The sequence below is a fragment of the Pan troglodytes genome, chromosome 11, assembly GCF_028858775.2.
Source record: "Pan troglodytes isolate AG18354 chromosome 11, NHGRI_mPanTro3-v2.0_pri, whole genome shotgun sequence".
Lineage (NCBI taxonomy): Eukaryota > Metazoa > Chordata > Mammalia > Primates > Hominidae > Pan > Pan troglodytes.
In genome coordinates, this window is record NC_072409.2 from 11,950,544 (window position 1) to 11,966,488 (window position 15,945).

The 15,945-nt window shown below is 57.1% G+C and overlaps 1 protein-coding gene across 2 annotated transcripts in view; it reads right to left on the bottom strand.

Moving 5' to 3' along the window:
- Positions 1–1,404: 1,404 nt before the first annotated feature.
- Positions 1,405–15,945, bottom strand: part of MVB12B (multivesicular body subunit 12B) — a 179,530-nt gene continuing 164,989 nt past the window's right edge. For both annotated transcript variants that reach the window (XM_024345885.3, XM_016961671.4), the window contains exon 10: positions 1,405–5,223. In XM_024345885.3, the coding sequence (XP_024201653.1) occupies positions 5,137–5,223 (87 nt within the window). In that variant the 3' untranslated portion in view covers positions 1,405–5,136. The remainder of the gene's footprint in view (positions 5,224–15,945) is intronic.

Sequence of the window (15,945 nt, forward strand, 5' to 3'; positions counted from 1 at the left end):
GGAGCTGCTGGCGGGAACACAGATGGGAAGAGAAAGCCCCGGAACGTTAGGGTTGAGATGGTGGTCAGGCTGGGAACCAGCAGCTGGAAGTGCAGGGGGAGACATCGGCTCAGGTGCCATGGGGCCCATGGGAAGTGCAGAGGATGAACAGGGGCTGCCAGGCTGGCCCTCTGAGGCTGGGCTGCACCTGCCTTGGGTACCATGGGCCTCCTCCTGGGCTGGTCACTACTGCCTTGGCTTAGGCCAGTGTAGTAGATTTCAGCTCCTTGCAGCCCTGGGGCCCTGGGCATTGCTCTGTCTTTCCAAGCAGTACTTGAGGCCTTGTCCTCGATACCAAAGACCACCACTTGTACTTCCTTGGTGTCTCCAGACCCAGCATAGAGGAGGGACTCTGTATGTTTTGTGGACAGTAACATAGAATCAAGGCCCCCCAGAAAGACCTGGCACGTGCGTGCTAAATGTCTCTGCTGTGTGCTAAATGCCCTGCCTGGGTCCTCATTCCATCTTCCCAGGGCAAGCCATTGAGGGAGGGGAACTGTGTCGCTTTGGACAGATACAGGGTGCAGATGACCTGTCGAAGGCCACGTGGTCAGGAAGTGGCAAGGCCCAAGCTGGAACCCAGCATCGGCTGTTCTATCTGCACCACGGGTCTCTTATGGGATCCTCCGGGCTGCTTTTCCTCTCCTACTGTGGGACAAAGACCTGAGACATCCCGGAGCAGGGGTCTGGGATGTGGAGGAGGCGGGGCTGGTGCCCCTGAGGTGAGCGCTGAGCTAAGGTGGCTGTGCTCCAGCTCCTTCCTGCCCGAGTCCGGTGTGAACAGGCTGCAGGCAGACTGGTGTCTGGCCCAGACGCACAGAGCATGCTAAGAGGAGGCCAAGAGCTTTGACGGTGAAACCTGAACTGCCGGCTCCTCACAAGGAGCGCTGCGCCTGTTCCTGGGCCCTGCAGCCTCCTTAGCTGGTGTCTGGAGTGGCCTCTCACAAGCAGGTGAGCAGTCGGGACAGGATTGAAACCACCCAGACTCCGACGTGCTCTGTGCCCCCAGACAAGGGCTCTGGGGGGAGTCGGAGGTGAAAGGCACCGAGCACCCCGGCCCTCCCCGCCGGGGCCACCTGGCAGGAGCTGCTCCTGCCTTCACGCCAACTGGGGCTTTTCTCCTTCCAGGAGCACCCCGAGGGCTGCCACCAGATAACAGCGGGGCTTTCTGCATCCCCCGGAATCCCACTGACTTATAACCAGGTCGTCTCAACTAAGCAAGGGGCAAAGAAGCCCACCAGTCCTTTCTAGAAGGCTGACAGGCCAGGTGGTGACAAGAGCCCTGCTGGGGGAGAGAGAGCTTGGGGCTTGCCCTGAGGGATACTGACCTCTGCTGCCTTCAGACACCACGACAGCAAACTGGGGAAAGAGGTTAAAACAAACGTTTATTTAACAAATTATATTAAGAATACAGACAATCACACAGTGGACTTCCCTTGCCAAGTACAAGAGTCACCTTGAATAAATATGCAGCGGGGACGTCATCCCTAAGGGCCTTCCTTGTCCAGGCCTGACACAGTCACACAACAGCTCCACGGCCTTAGCTGGGAGAACAAAGCCGTCTCTGGTGGCAACCCCCGGACATGTGCTCAGAGTGGCAGGAGGCGGCCGGGCCACCCTGAGGGTGCCAGGCAGCCCAAGCAGGGGCTGTGGGCTCAGGGGTGAGCGCCTGGCGTGGCCTCCAGGGGCAAGGCAGGCTGCGAACCAAGTTCATGAGCTCAGCCGCTGCGTGGCTGCCAGGCCTGGGGGCTGCTTCCTCAAGGCCCTCCTTTGCTTTCATCCTTAGGCTCACCTGCTTCTCCAAGAACCTGCAGGCTGGGATTCCCCACAGATGCCTGCAGGCTCTGGAGGACCCTCATCTGGGTGGAGGAGTACGGGCAGGCCACTCCTGACCATGCTCTGCGCCCACTGCACAGTGGCCTGGTGACCGGCAGGGCCCAGTGGCGGCCGGGAAGTCCGTAACTGGACTGGAAACAGAAAGGGCAGCCCCAGCACGGGCTTGCGACAGGATGGCTGGCCCTGCCTCTGCCGCTCAGCAGCGGGCCAAGTCTCAGCCCCTTCAACTCTGACAAGGAGCAAAGAACATCTACTTCCAGGTCACTCTGTTTTTAGGGGGAATGAAAGGAGAAATGTGCTTAGAGAGCCTGGCCTAGAGCCTGGCCAGGAACAGGTGCTTAGAACATGGGAGTCCCTCTTGTCCTCTCACCGACCTGCAATTCCTTTACGTGACCCCACTGGGTTCTCATCTCTCCAAGTGGCGGAGGACGTGGCTGGCATTTTTTCTTGGACTTGGGGTGGGAAGAAAGGCCTTAATTATACATTTGCAAGGGAGCCTGCAGCAAAGCACCTGCTCCTTATCACCTTTGTGCCATTTCCAAGGCCTTTGGAGATACTTCAACTTTCCAGAGAGAAAGGGGAGGCGGTGGGGACAGTGTGCTCTGGTTAGCCGTTCTGGAGGGACAGAGGCTGCCAGCAGGGACAGCAGCAGTAGTGGGAAGTGCTGTGGGGGGACCTGAGGGATGAGGCCAAGACCCTTCACATTTCCAAGGGAACCCTTGTCCTTCCCTCCCACAGTGGCCAGAGGGCTCGTGGAGAAAAGTACTCTCCCAAAAGACAGAAACGCTCTGAATTCCTAGGTTTGAGCCAGAGTTTCACGCCTCAGTTCTCCTGCACGAGCCCCACTCGGGTGGGCTTATACACACGCATGTGCGCGCACACACACACATACACACGCACACACACACAGGCACATGCTTGTCCTCACCCACCTCTCAGAAGGCAATAAATGGTGGGTTAGGAGCAGCCTAAAAGCTACCACAGACACCAACTCATCCTTAACACTGTCTCTGCTTACTTATCTTAAGCTGCCATTTACTACAACGTTCACAGTCATTTACTCTTATGCTAAGTCCGTAATGCTATGGAGAAGATGGCTCCAGCTCGCTTGAGTCCACGCAGTTTGTCCTCTTCCTGGTGTCCCTATCCATCCAGCAACTGCAGGAGGGCATGCGGGGGCACCTGGCTGGGACCCCAGCTCGACAGGGGCCTGCAGCATCAGTGGGGGCTGTGGGAGCCCCTTCCTCTCCTGCAGCCGCCCTCACTGCTTATTCTGCGTCCTTGCAGACAGGGCTCCCACACCACTGCCTCTGAGCCTCCTAGGGTCCAGCGGAGCTGCCACAGGCCTCTTCCCAGTCATGGGGGCGGAGTGAAGGGCCCCTGGCATTACCTGTTAGAGGCAATCTCACAACCAGGGCACGAAAAGAGGTGAAGGACAAAGTTCACAAACCTTAATGAAGTGGGCAGAGCTCTGCCCTCTGCCCTCCTGCTGCCCCCACCTGCCAGGAGTCACCCTTGCTGTTGGGCTTTGTCACACAGGGCACCACCCGAGGAGCCACGGCAGATATAGGTGGCTCCTCAGGTCCCCAGAACCACACTGGCTTATGTGAACGGAGCATCGGCAGCCAGCCTGGCAGCCCCCTCCCTGCTCAGCATCAGTCCCATGACAAGGTCCTGCCGCTGTGCCACCCAGGAGTCCTGAGGCGGCCACCCCCACCAGGGGCATCCTCGGGTCTCAGGGAGGGAGAAGTGGCTGCTTCCCTTATCCACAGAAATCAAGAGGTATCCGAGTGAAGATTGGGGTGGCAGAGGAGGAAGATGGGTCCACACAGAGGCCTGGGGCCTGGAGACGGAGGGGCTGGTGCAGGGGCATGAGGTATTTCTGGCCCCGCCCGCCTCTTGGCCAGCTGCACCGTCCGGTGCTGCCTCCCTTTCCTCCCGGCCTCAGCTAGCACTACTGTGGGCTGCCCAGGACCTGCAGCGGGAGGCCGTCCCCGCTGAGGCAGAGGCTTCCACGGACCCAGATAGTGCAGCCCCCAACCGCAGCATCAAGCCCCCACATCCAAGAGCCAACTCTTGGGGACCCAAAGATGTCAGGTCCCCATACTCTGAGGAATCAGGACACAGCCCAGTGCCTGACACCACAGAGTGAGGCAGCCCTTTGGGTGAGGGCCTGGGCCCCGAGGGATGGCAGCCACCACTGCCTAGGCAAACGCACCTGGGGCTGAACTTGGCGCCCGGCACTTTGAGGACGCCAGCACCAGTGGGCACTCAGGAGAAGTGCCAGTTCTGGCCCAAATTTGGTGACCTGGGTCAGAGGGACCTTTCAGAATGACTTGTTCCCATCAGCAGATACCGTCAAGACACGCCTGGCTCTGAGAGGGGATGGGTGCCCGTGTGCCTGTATCCTCCTGGGGCCAGCACGTCTCAGAGGGCGTCCCTGTGGTCCCCGGGTCAGGGCACGGGGCTGAGGCACCTGGAGCTATTGTTGGCATGTGGTTGTTGCGAAGATGAGCCCTTGGGGGAGGCGCACCATGGCCGAGCACAGCGTCCTGGTGGTGGATCCAAGCAGGGCCGTCAACCGTCCTCCTCCCCAGAAAGCAACAACTCCTCCACCGGGGGCAGGGGTGCTGCTCCCCGACTTCCAGGCGACTGGGTGACAAGTCCATGGGATGTCCAAAGGGCAGGGTCCACCCCGGGGCCACTGGCTTCTTCCTCCCATGTCTTCTCAGGGCTGCTGTGAGATCCTGCAGAGAGGAACTTGTTCCTGGCAGCCCTAGGCCGGGGAGGATCAGCGACCCTGGACAGTCCTAGGCAAAGCTGCCGGCCCTCAGGGTCTTCCAGGAAGAGACTCAACGGCTTAGTGGGGTCTGCCCTGGTAGGTGAGAGGAGGGAGCGGAGGGAGCCGGTGGGCGTCACTGGGCGGCCAGGGCAACTGCCCGGGGCCCTCAGGGTGACTCCGTGGTGAGTGAGGTTTTTGGAGGACAACTGGTCATCACACAGACACGTTAGGAGCCGCTGGTCACTACAGCACACACAGATTAGTCATGGTTATGAACAACGTCCCCAGGGAGGCCGGGGTGTCAGTCAGGCCAGCCGAAGACGGGATGCGCCCACTTAGCTGCCCAGTCTCCGGGCCAGCCCTGCTGGGGCAGTGTGGGAGGGAGGGCTGGCGGAGGCGGCAGGAGGAGGCGGGGGCAGCAGCCCCTGCCGTCAGTAGTCTGGGCGGCGGTGGTCTCCCCGCAGGTGGCCGCTGGCTCCTCAGGACTGCGGGATCTGCTGACACCTGGTGGGGCTGGGCGGGAGCCTGGCGGCTGCGCTCTGCTCTGTGCGGAAGCTGTACTCGTACTGCAGGGGCGGGTGGGGACAGAGAGACACAGTCAGTCCATGGGACGCCAGGGAAACCCCTCCACAGCCCCAGATCAAGATCAGGCAGAGGCCTGGGCCGCCTCGTGGGGCATCTTGACATAGCGCAGCTGGCCAGGCTGGTGCCAGCCAGAGCCTGCCCTCTGTTGGCCCTCGTGGGCCCCTGAACTGTGTGTGTGCGTGGACACGCCTGCGGGGGTGACAGGCTCCTGTGGTGATGACTGGTACCCTTCACAGTCCCTGCCTGCTCCCTGTGAGGCCAGGCGTGGCACCAGCAGTGTGTAAAACCACGGTGCCACCCATCTGCCAGGCCCGTGCTGACTGTCATGGCCTCCCGCCCAGCAGGACAGTTTTCGTGCCCCTGCTGGTGAGGGTAGATTCTCAACCCCAAACCTGGCTGAGGCTGGTCTCAGCTGCCAGGCTCTAGGGACCCCTGATATGCTGGCTCCGCTGAAGCAAGGACCAATACCAGGTGGTGCCCAGGGTCATGGGAGGGGCCTCCACTGCTGTCCCTGGCACCATCCACACCCTCCCCATGCGTTCCTCACAGAGTCCTCAGAGGCACCCCTGCTGAGGACTCCTGACAGGCCGCAGCGGGGCCAGGGCAGCTGCCCGGGGAGGGGACCTTCCTCCACGGCTCAGCCCTGCTGCTCCCCTGTCTGGGGGCAGGAGTTAAGCCTCACGCCAGAGACCCCAGCTCACCTAACCGACCCTGGCTCACTAAAACACGTTCCAAGTCTGATGGAAATTTAGAGAAGGGGTAAGTACCTCTGAGGGGGCTAGGAGCACCTGTAGTTCACTTAAGAGGCCAGGTGAGGTCTCGGTGCCCAAACATAAGGCAGGGCATGTGGGCAGAGCAGGCACGGGGCACCCCAGCCACAGAAATGGGCTGGCAGCTGCCTGGCCGCACACAGGTGCAAGGCACTGGGGCTGGGTGGGGTATGGGGAATGGCCTGGAACCCTGCGTCAAGGCAGCCTCGTGGTCACATGGATTTTAGGAAGCAGGAGCTTAGATTAGATCAGTGGTTTTCAAGCATTTGAAGTATTCGAAAAGTTTTAGCAGTAGAATTGTCATAAGAAGGGCTCCCCTGCAGACAGCAGATAGAAGTGGAGCTGCCCTATGGGTGAGCTGACCATGAGCTGCAGCCCCTTGGGGGACACCTGTACACGGGCAGGCCAGGAAGGGAGGCCCTCAGGAACACGGCAGGGGTCACATCGCCCCAGCAGGAAGCGGAGCACTGCACCCAGCCCCAGGGAGGGCCCTGGGGTGCCCACGCCCTGCCCACCAGCAGGCGGCTTTCCAGGCCTGCCCTGCCCTCCCTGCTGCCCAGAGCGAGCCGCCTGCAGCAAGGAGCCCTCCCAAGGGCTCTGATGAGTGAGGAAGGCTGCAGGGCTGAGCCTTCAGGGGCAGAGTGGGGCCCAAAAGCCATCCAACCATGAAGGAGCATGGGAGACCTTTTTCCCTTAAAGTGGAAAACTGGTGGGGAGGCTGTGGCAGCCAGCAAGTCACAGCCCAGCACCGCGTCCATGGCCACAGACTAGCGCCATGTCCACGGCCAAAGCCCAGCACTATGTCCACGGCTGCCACTGCTCCACAGTCCCCAGGCTGACTCGGGACAAATGGACAGACCCGAGTCTCAGCTGGGGCTGAGGCTGGCTCTGTCCCCGTGTGCACGGTGGGCTGAGCAGACATGTGGCCCCCGAGCCGAAGGGAGCCCTGTTCACAGCATCTGCTGCCTGGCAGGGTGCAGAGGTAAGGACCCGAGGCTTCAGGGCTACTCAGGCAGGCTCCTCTCCTCTCCTGCCCTCAGTGAACTCATCTCTCAGGTGGGGTGATGCGCCCATGTCCAGGCCTGCCTGGAGGATGGAATGAGCGATGGCAGATCAGGGCCCGCCGCGCCCTAGCACTGAGCAAGCAATCACTGAGCATCTGGCTGCTCCAGAGAACCCACCATGCAGCGCCAGCTCTCTCACTCCAGCCCTCTCACTTTCCTGCTCGCCAACCACCCGGCACAGGCCGCGGTCAGGAGACTCCGGCTCCGGGAGGCTGAGGAGGAGGGGCTGCGCCAAAGTCTGGGAGGACACTGCCACCTGGTGGCCGCCTGGGCACATGCACGGCAGGGAACAGCGGCAAATTCATTCCCTGGCTGGCTTCATCAGCCCTCACTGATATCCGCCCAGCGCGGGGCTCCCAAGGTAGCAGAGGAGGGGGCGGGCATGCCCAGCACAGCCCAGCATGAAGGCCACCTCCGAGAGCACATGCATGGGGCGTGGGGACCACCGGAGAGAGCAAGGAGGGCTTCGCGGGGCAGGGGGCATTCACATCTTGAAAGCAGATTCGGGGCCTGACTGGGGAAGGGCATGGACAGCACCCTAGGGCAATAGGTGCCAAGGTGCAGAGGAGAGCGCCACGGGCACACATGCCTGCGGAGACAGCGGGGCTGAGGGCCTACGGCGTGGATAGTTAGGCCATCAGCCCCGGCTCAGGAGAGAACGTGCAGCAGGCTTTTCAACCCTGAACGCACACCAATCCCCGGGGGGTCCCGGTCAAATGCAGATTCTGACTGGGTAGGTCTGGGGACAGGCCTGAGAATCTGCATTTCAAATAGCTCCCAGGTAACCCCATGCTGCTGGTCTGGGGACCAGTTTAGATAATTCTACGACCCAATCACTGGAACCTGGGAATGGGTGTGGACATGGATGGGCAGAGAGGGAAGGGCCAGAGACCACACACTGTGCAGAGAGGAGATGGGGAAGGACTGGCGGGGGGAGGGGGAGTGAGAAGAAGAACTGGGGGAGGGGGTGGGACATGGCTTGGAGGCGCTCCACTTTGGATGCGCCAAGGCCATGCCAGGGAGATGCCTGCAAAGGTGAAGCATCTCAGATGATAGAGGGAGAAAGCCCAGAGCCAGGTTCCTGCAGGGCAGTGGAGGGGCTGGGGGAGGCGTCCTGGGCCGCGCCCTTCTGCTCCTTCAGTAGGTCTTGCTGTATCTACTGGGCCGGGTTCCTGGGGGTGGCAGGGAGTGCTGAGGGCTGGCCGGCCAGAGAGAGCAGGTTAAGGGCGGTTGCAGCCCCAGCCCGAGCGTCCACAGCCAGAGGGCCTAGGCCCGGGCCTGGCGGGAGCTTTCTGGATGGTGAGCGGGGGAGCAGGACGCTTCCACGCCTGTGTGAGCAACTGGCTGATTGGGCAGAGGGGCTGTCGTGGGGACCCTGTGCCGCTGTCCCAGTCTCTGTGGCCAGGAGTGGGGACAGGGTCACGGGGAGGGCATGGCTGGGCCCTCCGGGCTGGGCTGAGCTCCTATCTCCCGGCCCGCGGGCTGGGGGAGGGCGGAGAAGGCGCCCCTTCCTGCCTGCACCACGCCGGTCCCCGCGAGGGCGCACAGATTGCGCCCCCACCCTCTCTCCCTCGGGATTTTTTCCCTTTTTAGGTTATCTTGGCTGGAGAAAAGCGCCACCCACCCCCGCTTCTTGTTTTCCCTAACTCCCCAAATGAAATTTCAACATATGTCCCGCGACATAATCCCCTCTGGCTGCGGCCGCCTTCCCGCAGACGCGGTCCCTGCCCGCTCCTCCCGCCGTGTTTACCCAGGAGACGGGGCCGCTTCTGGAAGCCCTTTCACTCCCTTGGGCAAACAGCGAGTACCTTTGAAGGTGGATTTGGACCCGGATCTGTTTACTCAAGACATTAGTCTCCTGCATAAGGAAAACCTGCACTTGCGAACAAACAGCAAATCCTTTTTGAATTAAAAAAATTTTCAATTAAAAAGCATTTGGTCCGCACAGCCCGGTCCAGCTGCGCAGCGCCGGGCCTGCGCCCTCTGGTGGGCACAGGCCGCCACTGCAGCAGCTGGGCAGCCCGGGCCTGAGGCCTCTCCCGGGAAAGAGATGTAACTGTCAGGGGTTCTGCCAGGGGTCCCGGGGACCCTGCCACTGATGGAAGCAGGCGTCTCAGGCCACGGTGCGAGAGTCTCAGCTTCTAAAAGCCTTTTCTCATAGTGAGGTCAGTGTCCTGTGATAGAAGGTGCCAACTGCAGCTTCCAGCAGCACCTGGAAGGCACCCAGCTTCGAGGCAAAGAGGGGGCAATAGAACCTACTGGTCTACTCACAACTAGGACGATTCGTGTGCAAGTGCCTTGAAAGTGAAAAGAATTAGCCCTGGTTATGCATCAGAACCAAAGGCTTTAACCACAGTGATGCATGGCCCCCACCTGTGGTTGGCAGGAGTGGTCCTGGTTTAACCGGCACGGGGACACCAGCATTTTTTGAAAACACTCAGGTGATTTCAGTATTAATTGCACTAATCACCAGAGGGGAAGGCAAGTGCACTGCCCCTCCAGCCTCCTCCCTCCTTCCCACACCAGGTCTCATACTGAACACTCTAGAGGGCTCCAGACGAGAAAAGGCAGTAAGGGGCTGTTCCCAGCACCCGAGCTTTGCAGAGAAGGAAAGTGAAGCCCAAGAAAGGATCTGACTTCCTGAGGTCCCAGAGTGAGCTGGGCAATGCTGGACGAGGCCTGGGCCCAGAGAGGCGCAGGGGGCAGGTGCTGGGCTGGCTGGAAAACCTGCATTAGGGCAGGCATTGGCACCTATCTCTCCTGGAGTGCAACTCCAGCATGGGGGCCAGACCGACAGACATGAACTAGTGAGCTCACGGGTGAATCACGGTAGGGCCTGGAATGGTGTAGTCCAGAGGGCAGGGGCTGGGCCAGGCCAGGTGAGGACAGGTGGGAGGGAACCAAAGGGGCCAAGGCTGGGGCCAACGAGAAGAGTCTGGTGCAGGGGTGGACAGACACTGGTGGGTGGGCTTGGGCAGGCGGATGGGCCTGGCCCTAGCACAGGCAGGGAGAGGTGGGGGAGATTCTGTACAGCAGCCCCACCTGTCTGCTTCTCCAAGCCCCCCGGCTCAGCACTCCAGTCATCCCCCTCCATCTCAGGCACTCCCACGGCCTCGGCTATGATACAGGCTCTTCCTGTTTCTAAAATCCTAAAGCCTCAGCTTCCTCACATGAGGGGCTCCATGTCCTCATCTGTTTCCTGAAGATGAGGAATGCAGCCCTGGCTTCTGAAACGCTGCGGGAGGAGAGAGGCAGGGCCCAGCACAGTGCCCACGTCATATGGCGAGGCCTGAAGCGCTGCAATCCCGGGAGAGGCCTTCAGGGCCCCACGGCCCCATCCTGCAGGCCTCTTCCGCGAGACGAGGGTGGGCTGCCCGCTGCTTTCTGAGCCATATTCCGGGACCCCTCCCCAGGCAGTACTTCAGTGGGTGTGGGCGTTTTGACAAGGACCCCAGGTGACTCTGAGCAACTGTTCGGTTTGCAAACCCTGCACGTCTTCTTCCAGCAGCTGCAGGGCCAGCTGAAGTCCTTGCTTCCTACTTGGGCCATGGTTCTAGAGACATTGGAGAGGCTGCATACCCAGCGGGAAGCCCCAGCTCCAGAAAGCGTGAGAAAGTGCTTCACTGGGAGGAAGGCTGTTCACGAGCAGGTGGGCCTTGCGGGTAGCGAGAAGCCAGGATGCTCACCTCATGCCCCGGAGATGAGGTGGATTCCTTGTTCAATGCTCTCTTTGAAAGCGAGGCCCTGTAGCTGGGCCTGGAGCTCAGGGCTGTGACCCCTGTGGTCAGGAGTGGGGAGCCGAGTAGTCTGGCAGGACAGAACCTCCTTGCCACTACTGGGGAGTGAGCCGAGGTCCCATGAGGCTGCACCACCTGACCAAGGTCTCGGGGTCAGGGCACAGCTGGGAGAGGCCTTCAATGACCACACTGCAGGGTGTGGGCAGAGGGGTGGGTGAGGGCTCCCGCAGACCCTTTAGGAAGCCATTTCTGTTTTCCTAACAGCCCGCCCAGATGGTTTATGAGCTCTAACCTGGGAGCTGCAACCCAGGAGCAGGGAGCCCCAGATCCAGCTGGGGGGGGTCTCACCCTAAACCAGGGGGTGCAATAAGGGCCCCGCTGGCTCCATGTGGTTCTAGGGCCCCCCACTTCCAGCCAGTTCAGCCCCTGCTCCCTGGAGCTAAGAGCTCCAGAAGCAGAAGCCTGTGTGTCTGGGCACTGCTGTGTCCTCACTGCCCAGCACAGCACCCAGCCCGGGTCACTGAATAAATGCATGGCCATCTGCCAGTCCAGTCCCTTCCTCTCTACTAGTCCGCATCCCAGTCATTCTGTCAATCCTCATCAGTACCCAGCCCCTCCTGTCTCCTCCAAGCCTAGGTCTCCCACTGGGTGATGACAACGCTGAGGGTCTGTCTCTGAGGGACACCCTGCCCTAGGCTGCCTGTCCCCTGGGGGACAGGGGCCTGGAGAGCGCCCTCACCTTCAGGGCACCCTATCTCACAAAACACCTTCCACCCAGGATCTGGCCTGTGTCCAGGAGCAGGGCAAGTGACTCCCAGCTCCCCACCCTGATGCAGAGCCCTGAGCCCCACATCCTGGGGAGAGGTCTTTCCCCTGCATGGTTCTCTCTCCTCTCCCAGCCAGTTCTGTCAGGAACACTCTTCCTCCCTCAAGTGGCAAAGTCCTACGTGTCCTTAAGGACCACTAAAGGGGCACTTGCTCTGGGAAGCGTGTTCCTTCCCCGGGGAGAACGGACCACAACAACACTTTCTATACCCTCCTCACGCTCAGGGCAGCTGTGGAGCCTCAGCTGTAGCTCCAGAGCCCAGTAGAGATCACAGCCTAGAATGAATGCAGGAATGAGTGAACAGTGGGTGGGTAGCGGTGAGTGGGTGGGTGAGTGAGTGGGTGGATATGGATGGATGGGTGGATAGGTAGGTGGCTGAGTGGATGGGCAGGTGCATGAGTGAATGGGTTAATATGTGGATGGGTGGAAGGGTGGATGGGTAAGTGGGTGGGTGTATGGATGGGTGGGTGGAAGGGTGGGTGGGGCGATGGGTAGGTGGATGGGTAGGTGGATGGTTGGGTAAGTGGGTGGGTGGGTGGACAAGTTGATGGTGAGTGAAGAGACACATCAGGCTCTGGGCATAGCTCAATGCAAAGGAGAGAAAGCAGCTAGTTTAGGGGGTCAGTTCTTGGGCAGGTAGAAGGTCATCCTGGTTTCTAGTCCTTGTGGCAGCAGCACTGTGCCTGCACAGCCCTGGGGCCCCTGGGCATGACTGAGTGACAGCCCATCCCATGGTACAGTAACTCATACACATCAAGTACCAAGCCCAGGGCCCATCCACAGCAGCACGTCACACCTGTGGATGATGAAAATGAGTCTAAGTCTAGTGATTTGGTCTGTTTCTCTATGCAGACAGTGTACGAGCTGCAGTTCACACAGTGCTGGTCTGTTTCTCTATGCAGACAGTGTACAAGCTGCAGGTTCACATAGTGCTGGCCTGGGCGGTGTTTCACAATAGTCATAAACACTGAAAAGTGGAAAGACTTTGCATAGGATGCCAATATTTATCTAGATACTATTGAAAAAAACATAGGGAGATACGACAATTCCAGACCCTCATTCTCACCCAGTAAACCCTCAGTCTCACAGGTGGGTGGTGGGTGGAGGTGGCCTCCTTTCCAGAGGCCTGTGCTCTCCAGTTTGCCACAGTACCCCACACTCCCTACACGGAGCCCAGCTGGGAAGAGTGTCCACTGCCATCTCACCACGGTGACTGTCTTGTGTGTGCATGTATAGGATGATGGGGGCAGAGCAAGCAAGAAAGCAAAATGTTTCTCGTACTTGTGACTATTAAAAGTAGGAAAATGAAAGAGAAAACTATGTATTTCAAAAAAAAAATGGGAGAAAGCACATTTTGTGGTGGAAATGAAGACGGCTGCATGACGAACAAAGACAAAACCATGACTCGCTCTCGCCTCGCTCTCCCCAACCCTTCCCTCCCTGTGGCACCTGGGTGTCCAGCTGTGCTGCTCTGGGTGGAGGCTCTGGGCAGGGCTGTGCACTGTCAGATGCCCTGGCCACTGAATAAATGCTATTTCCCTTCTCTTCTTTCTCTCTCTCTCATTTTTTTTTTTTTTGAGACAGGATCTCACTCTGTTACCCAGGCTGGAGTGCAGTGGCTCGATCTCAGCTTACTGCAGCCTTGACCTCCTGGGCTCAAGTGATCCTCAAACCTTGGCCTCCCCAGTAGCTGGGACTACAGGCATGCACCACCACACCTGGTTAATTTGTGTATTTTTTGTAGAGATGGGGTTTTACCATGTTGTCCAGACTGATCTCAAACTCATGGGCTCCAGCGATCCACCCACCTTGGTCTGGCAAAGGGCTGGGATTACAGGTGTGAGCCACCGGGCCTGGCCTAAATGCTATTTCAGTGTCTGCAAACAACCCTGGGGAGGGGGGGGGGTGCTCCCTGGTCACTGAGTCAGCATTTTAGAATTCACCTGAATACCACCTAAAAAGTGAGTCTTTGTATTTCTCCTCTTCTAGATAGTTTGTAGAAGAGATTTAAAACCACAATGATTGCCACCACTGGTTACTGGGTGGAAAATGAGAGCCGTGAGGTGCTCTGGAAAGGTGCCTTCCCCACCCTTTGTCTTGATGCTTATTTTTACATACATGCCAGGTAGCTTTCCACTTGTTCATCTTTGTAGGCATTACTTTACCTAAAACTAGAGGTGCAAAAGTTCCCAGAGACCATAAGAAAAGGGTAGGAAAATCCTTCTCTGAAGGACGTGCAAAAGGCGAGATGTTCACCTTGACTTCAATTCTGCATGAGCGGGTATGACTCATGGCGGTAACCAGGGCAGGTGGTTCTGCCTGGCAAACGTAATCTCTGCTTCACTTTATTTCTGCAGGTTCAGCCTGGTTCTCTTATTCATATGATGAATGCCTTGGGCCACCACGGGAACAAGATGTGTGGTGGTGGTGGCTGCTAGGACACTGGCTGCCAAGAAGACCCAAAAGGGCAGTGGGGAAGGGGGCCTCCAAGACTCTTGGAATTAGGAACTCTATTAATACAATCCACTGTATTAATATGCTTGGGGAGAAAAAATATGATCATCTCAATGGATGATTCAAAGATATTTGTCAAAAGCCACCATCCATTTCTGATAAAAACATTTAGGAAAACAGAAATAGATGGCTAACACTTTAACATGAAGAAAAAAAAAACAATGTCTATAAATAGCAAGTCAAAACGCAGCACTATGGGTTAATATTGAAACTACAAACTTCCATTTAAAATACAGATGACATAAGGGGGCCTGGGGACCTGCAAGTGCCTGCCGAGGTGTCGGACAATGGCACACAGGAAGAGGAACGACCTTGCCAGGATGGAGGCCTCAGCATTCACAGGCGACGTAACTGCCTGCCTGGGGAACCGATGAAATGCAGCTGGAAAGCCATCAGAAACAGTAAAAGAAGCCAGAGGGATATCTAGCTCCAGAAATATTACACAAAAGTCAACAGTTGCTTTACATATAAGTGGCAGAAAATAGAATGAGAAAAAAGATCTCGTTCACAAGAACCACAAAGACAGAAAGCACCTAGGAACGACCTAAAGAGAAAGGATCAAGACCTGGGCTTACAAGAGGCATCCCTTGTTTCTGGATGGAGAGACGCTTGATCTAAGATTCCGATTACTATTCTGTTCAACCATGTGCTCAATGCAGTTCCAATAAAAATCGAGAGTGGGCTTTTTGGAACTTCCTTCCCCCCCAGGATTCTAAAGTTCAACTGGAAGAATAGTCCTGTGAATAAAATTAGTAAAGTTCTGGGGGAAAAAAGAGAGAACTAACCCTACCCTGTATCAAAACTTACTATAAAGCGATAAGATTCAGAATAGTGTGGTACTAATATAAAAATGGAATAACAGAGCAGAACGGAATCAAGAAAAACATCCACTGGTCCACTTACGTATGATAAAAGTGGCATTTAAGAGTCAAAGAAAGATCGCCAATATTAAGAAAACCGGCTAATGTTTTAGGGTAAAATAAAGCTGTCTGTAGTTCTTACCTTCTAATAAATTTCAGATGGATTAAGTAGTTGAAAAGTATTTAATATTTTAATATATAAAATAATAAGGGAAAATAGGGGTGAATGTTTTCATAATCTAACTATGACACAAAGCCCAAATAAACAGAGAAAATTGCCCACGAACATTTTGAAACTTTTGTATAGCAGAACACATCATTTACAAGGTGAAAAGACACTGATTAAAGTGTGTGTATTCGAACTTTAGAGAAAAGTTTGCTCTCTGTAAAACATAAAGAGCTCTTTAAAATCAATGCAACAGCTACAGAAGCTGATAGAAAACAACTGAGCAGAGAGCGAGCAGAAGACGCTCACGTGAGAACACAGTGGCTCATAAGCACCTGAAAAGTTGTTCAACTTGAAGAGTGGCCAAATTGTTTTTTGTTTTAAGAGACAGGGTCTCTCTCTGTCACCCAGGCTGGAGTGCAGTGGCACAATCATAGCTCACTGCAGCCTCAACTTCCTGGGCTCAAGTGATCCTCCCACATCAGCCTCCTCCTGAGTAGCTGGGAAGAAAGGCATGAGCCACTGTGCCTGGATAATTTTTTTATTTTTGTAGTGATGGGGTGGTGCTATGTTGTCCAGCCTAGTTTCAAACTCCTAGGCCCAAGTGATCCTCCCACCTTGGCCTCCCAAAGTGTGAGGATTACAGGCGTGAGCCACTGCACCTGGCCAAAATAAGCAAAGATTAAAAATTAAATGGAGGGGCACATTAAGGTCCCAGTGAGTCTTAGCTAGAATAAGGATGTGAGGAAAGGTCCCCTCAGGCACC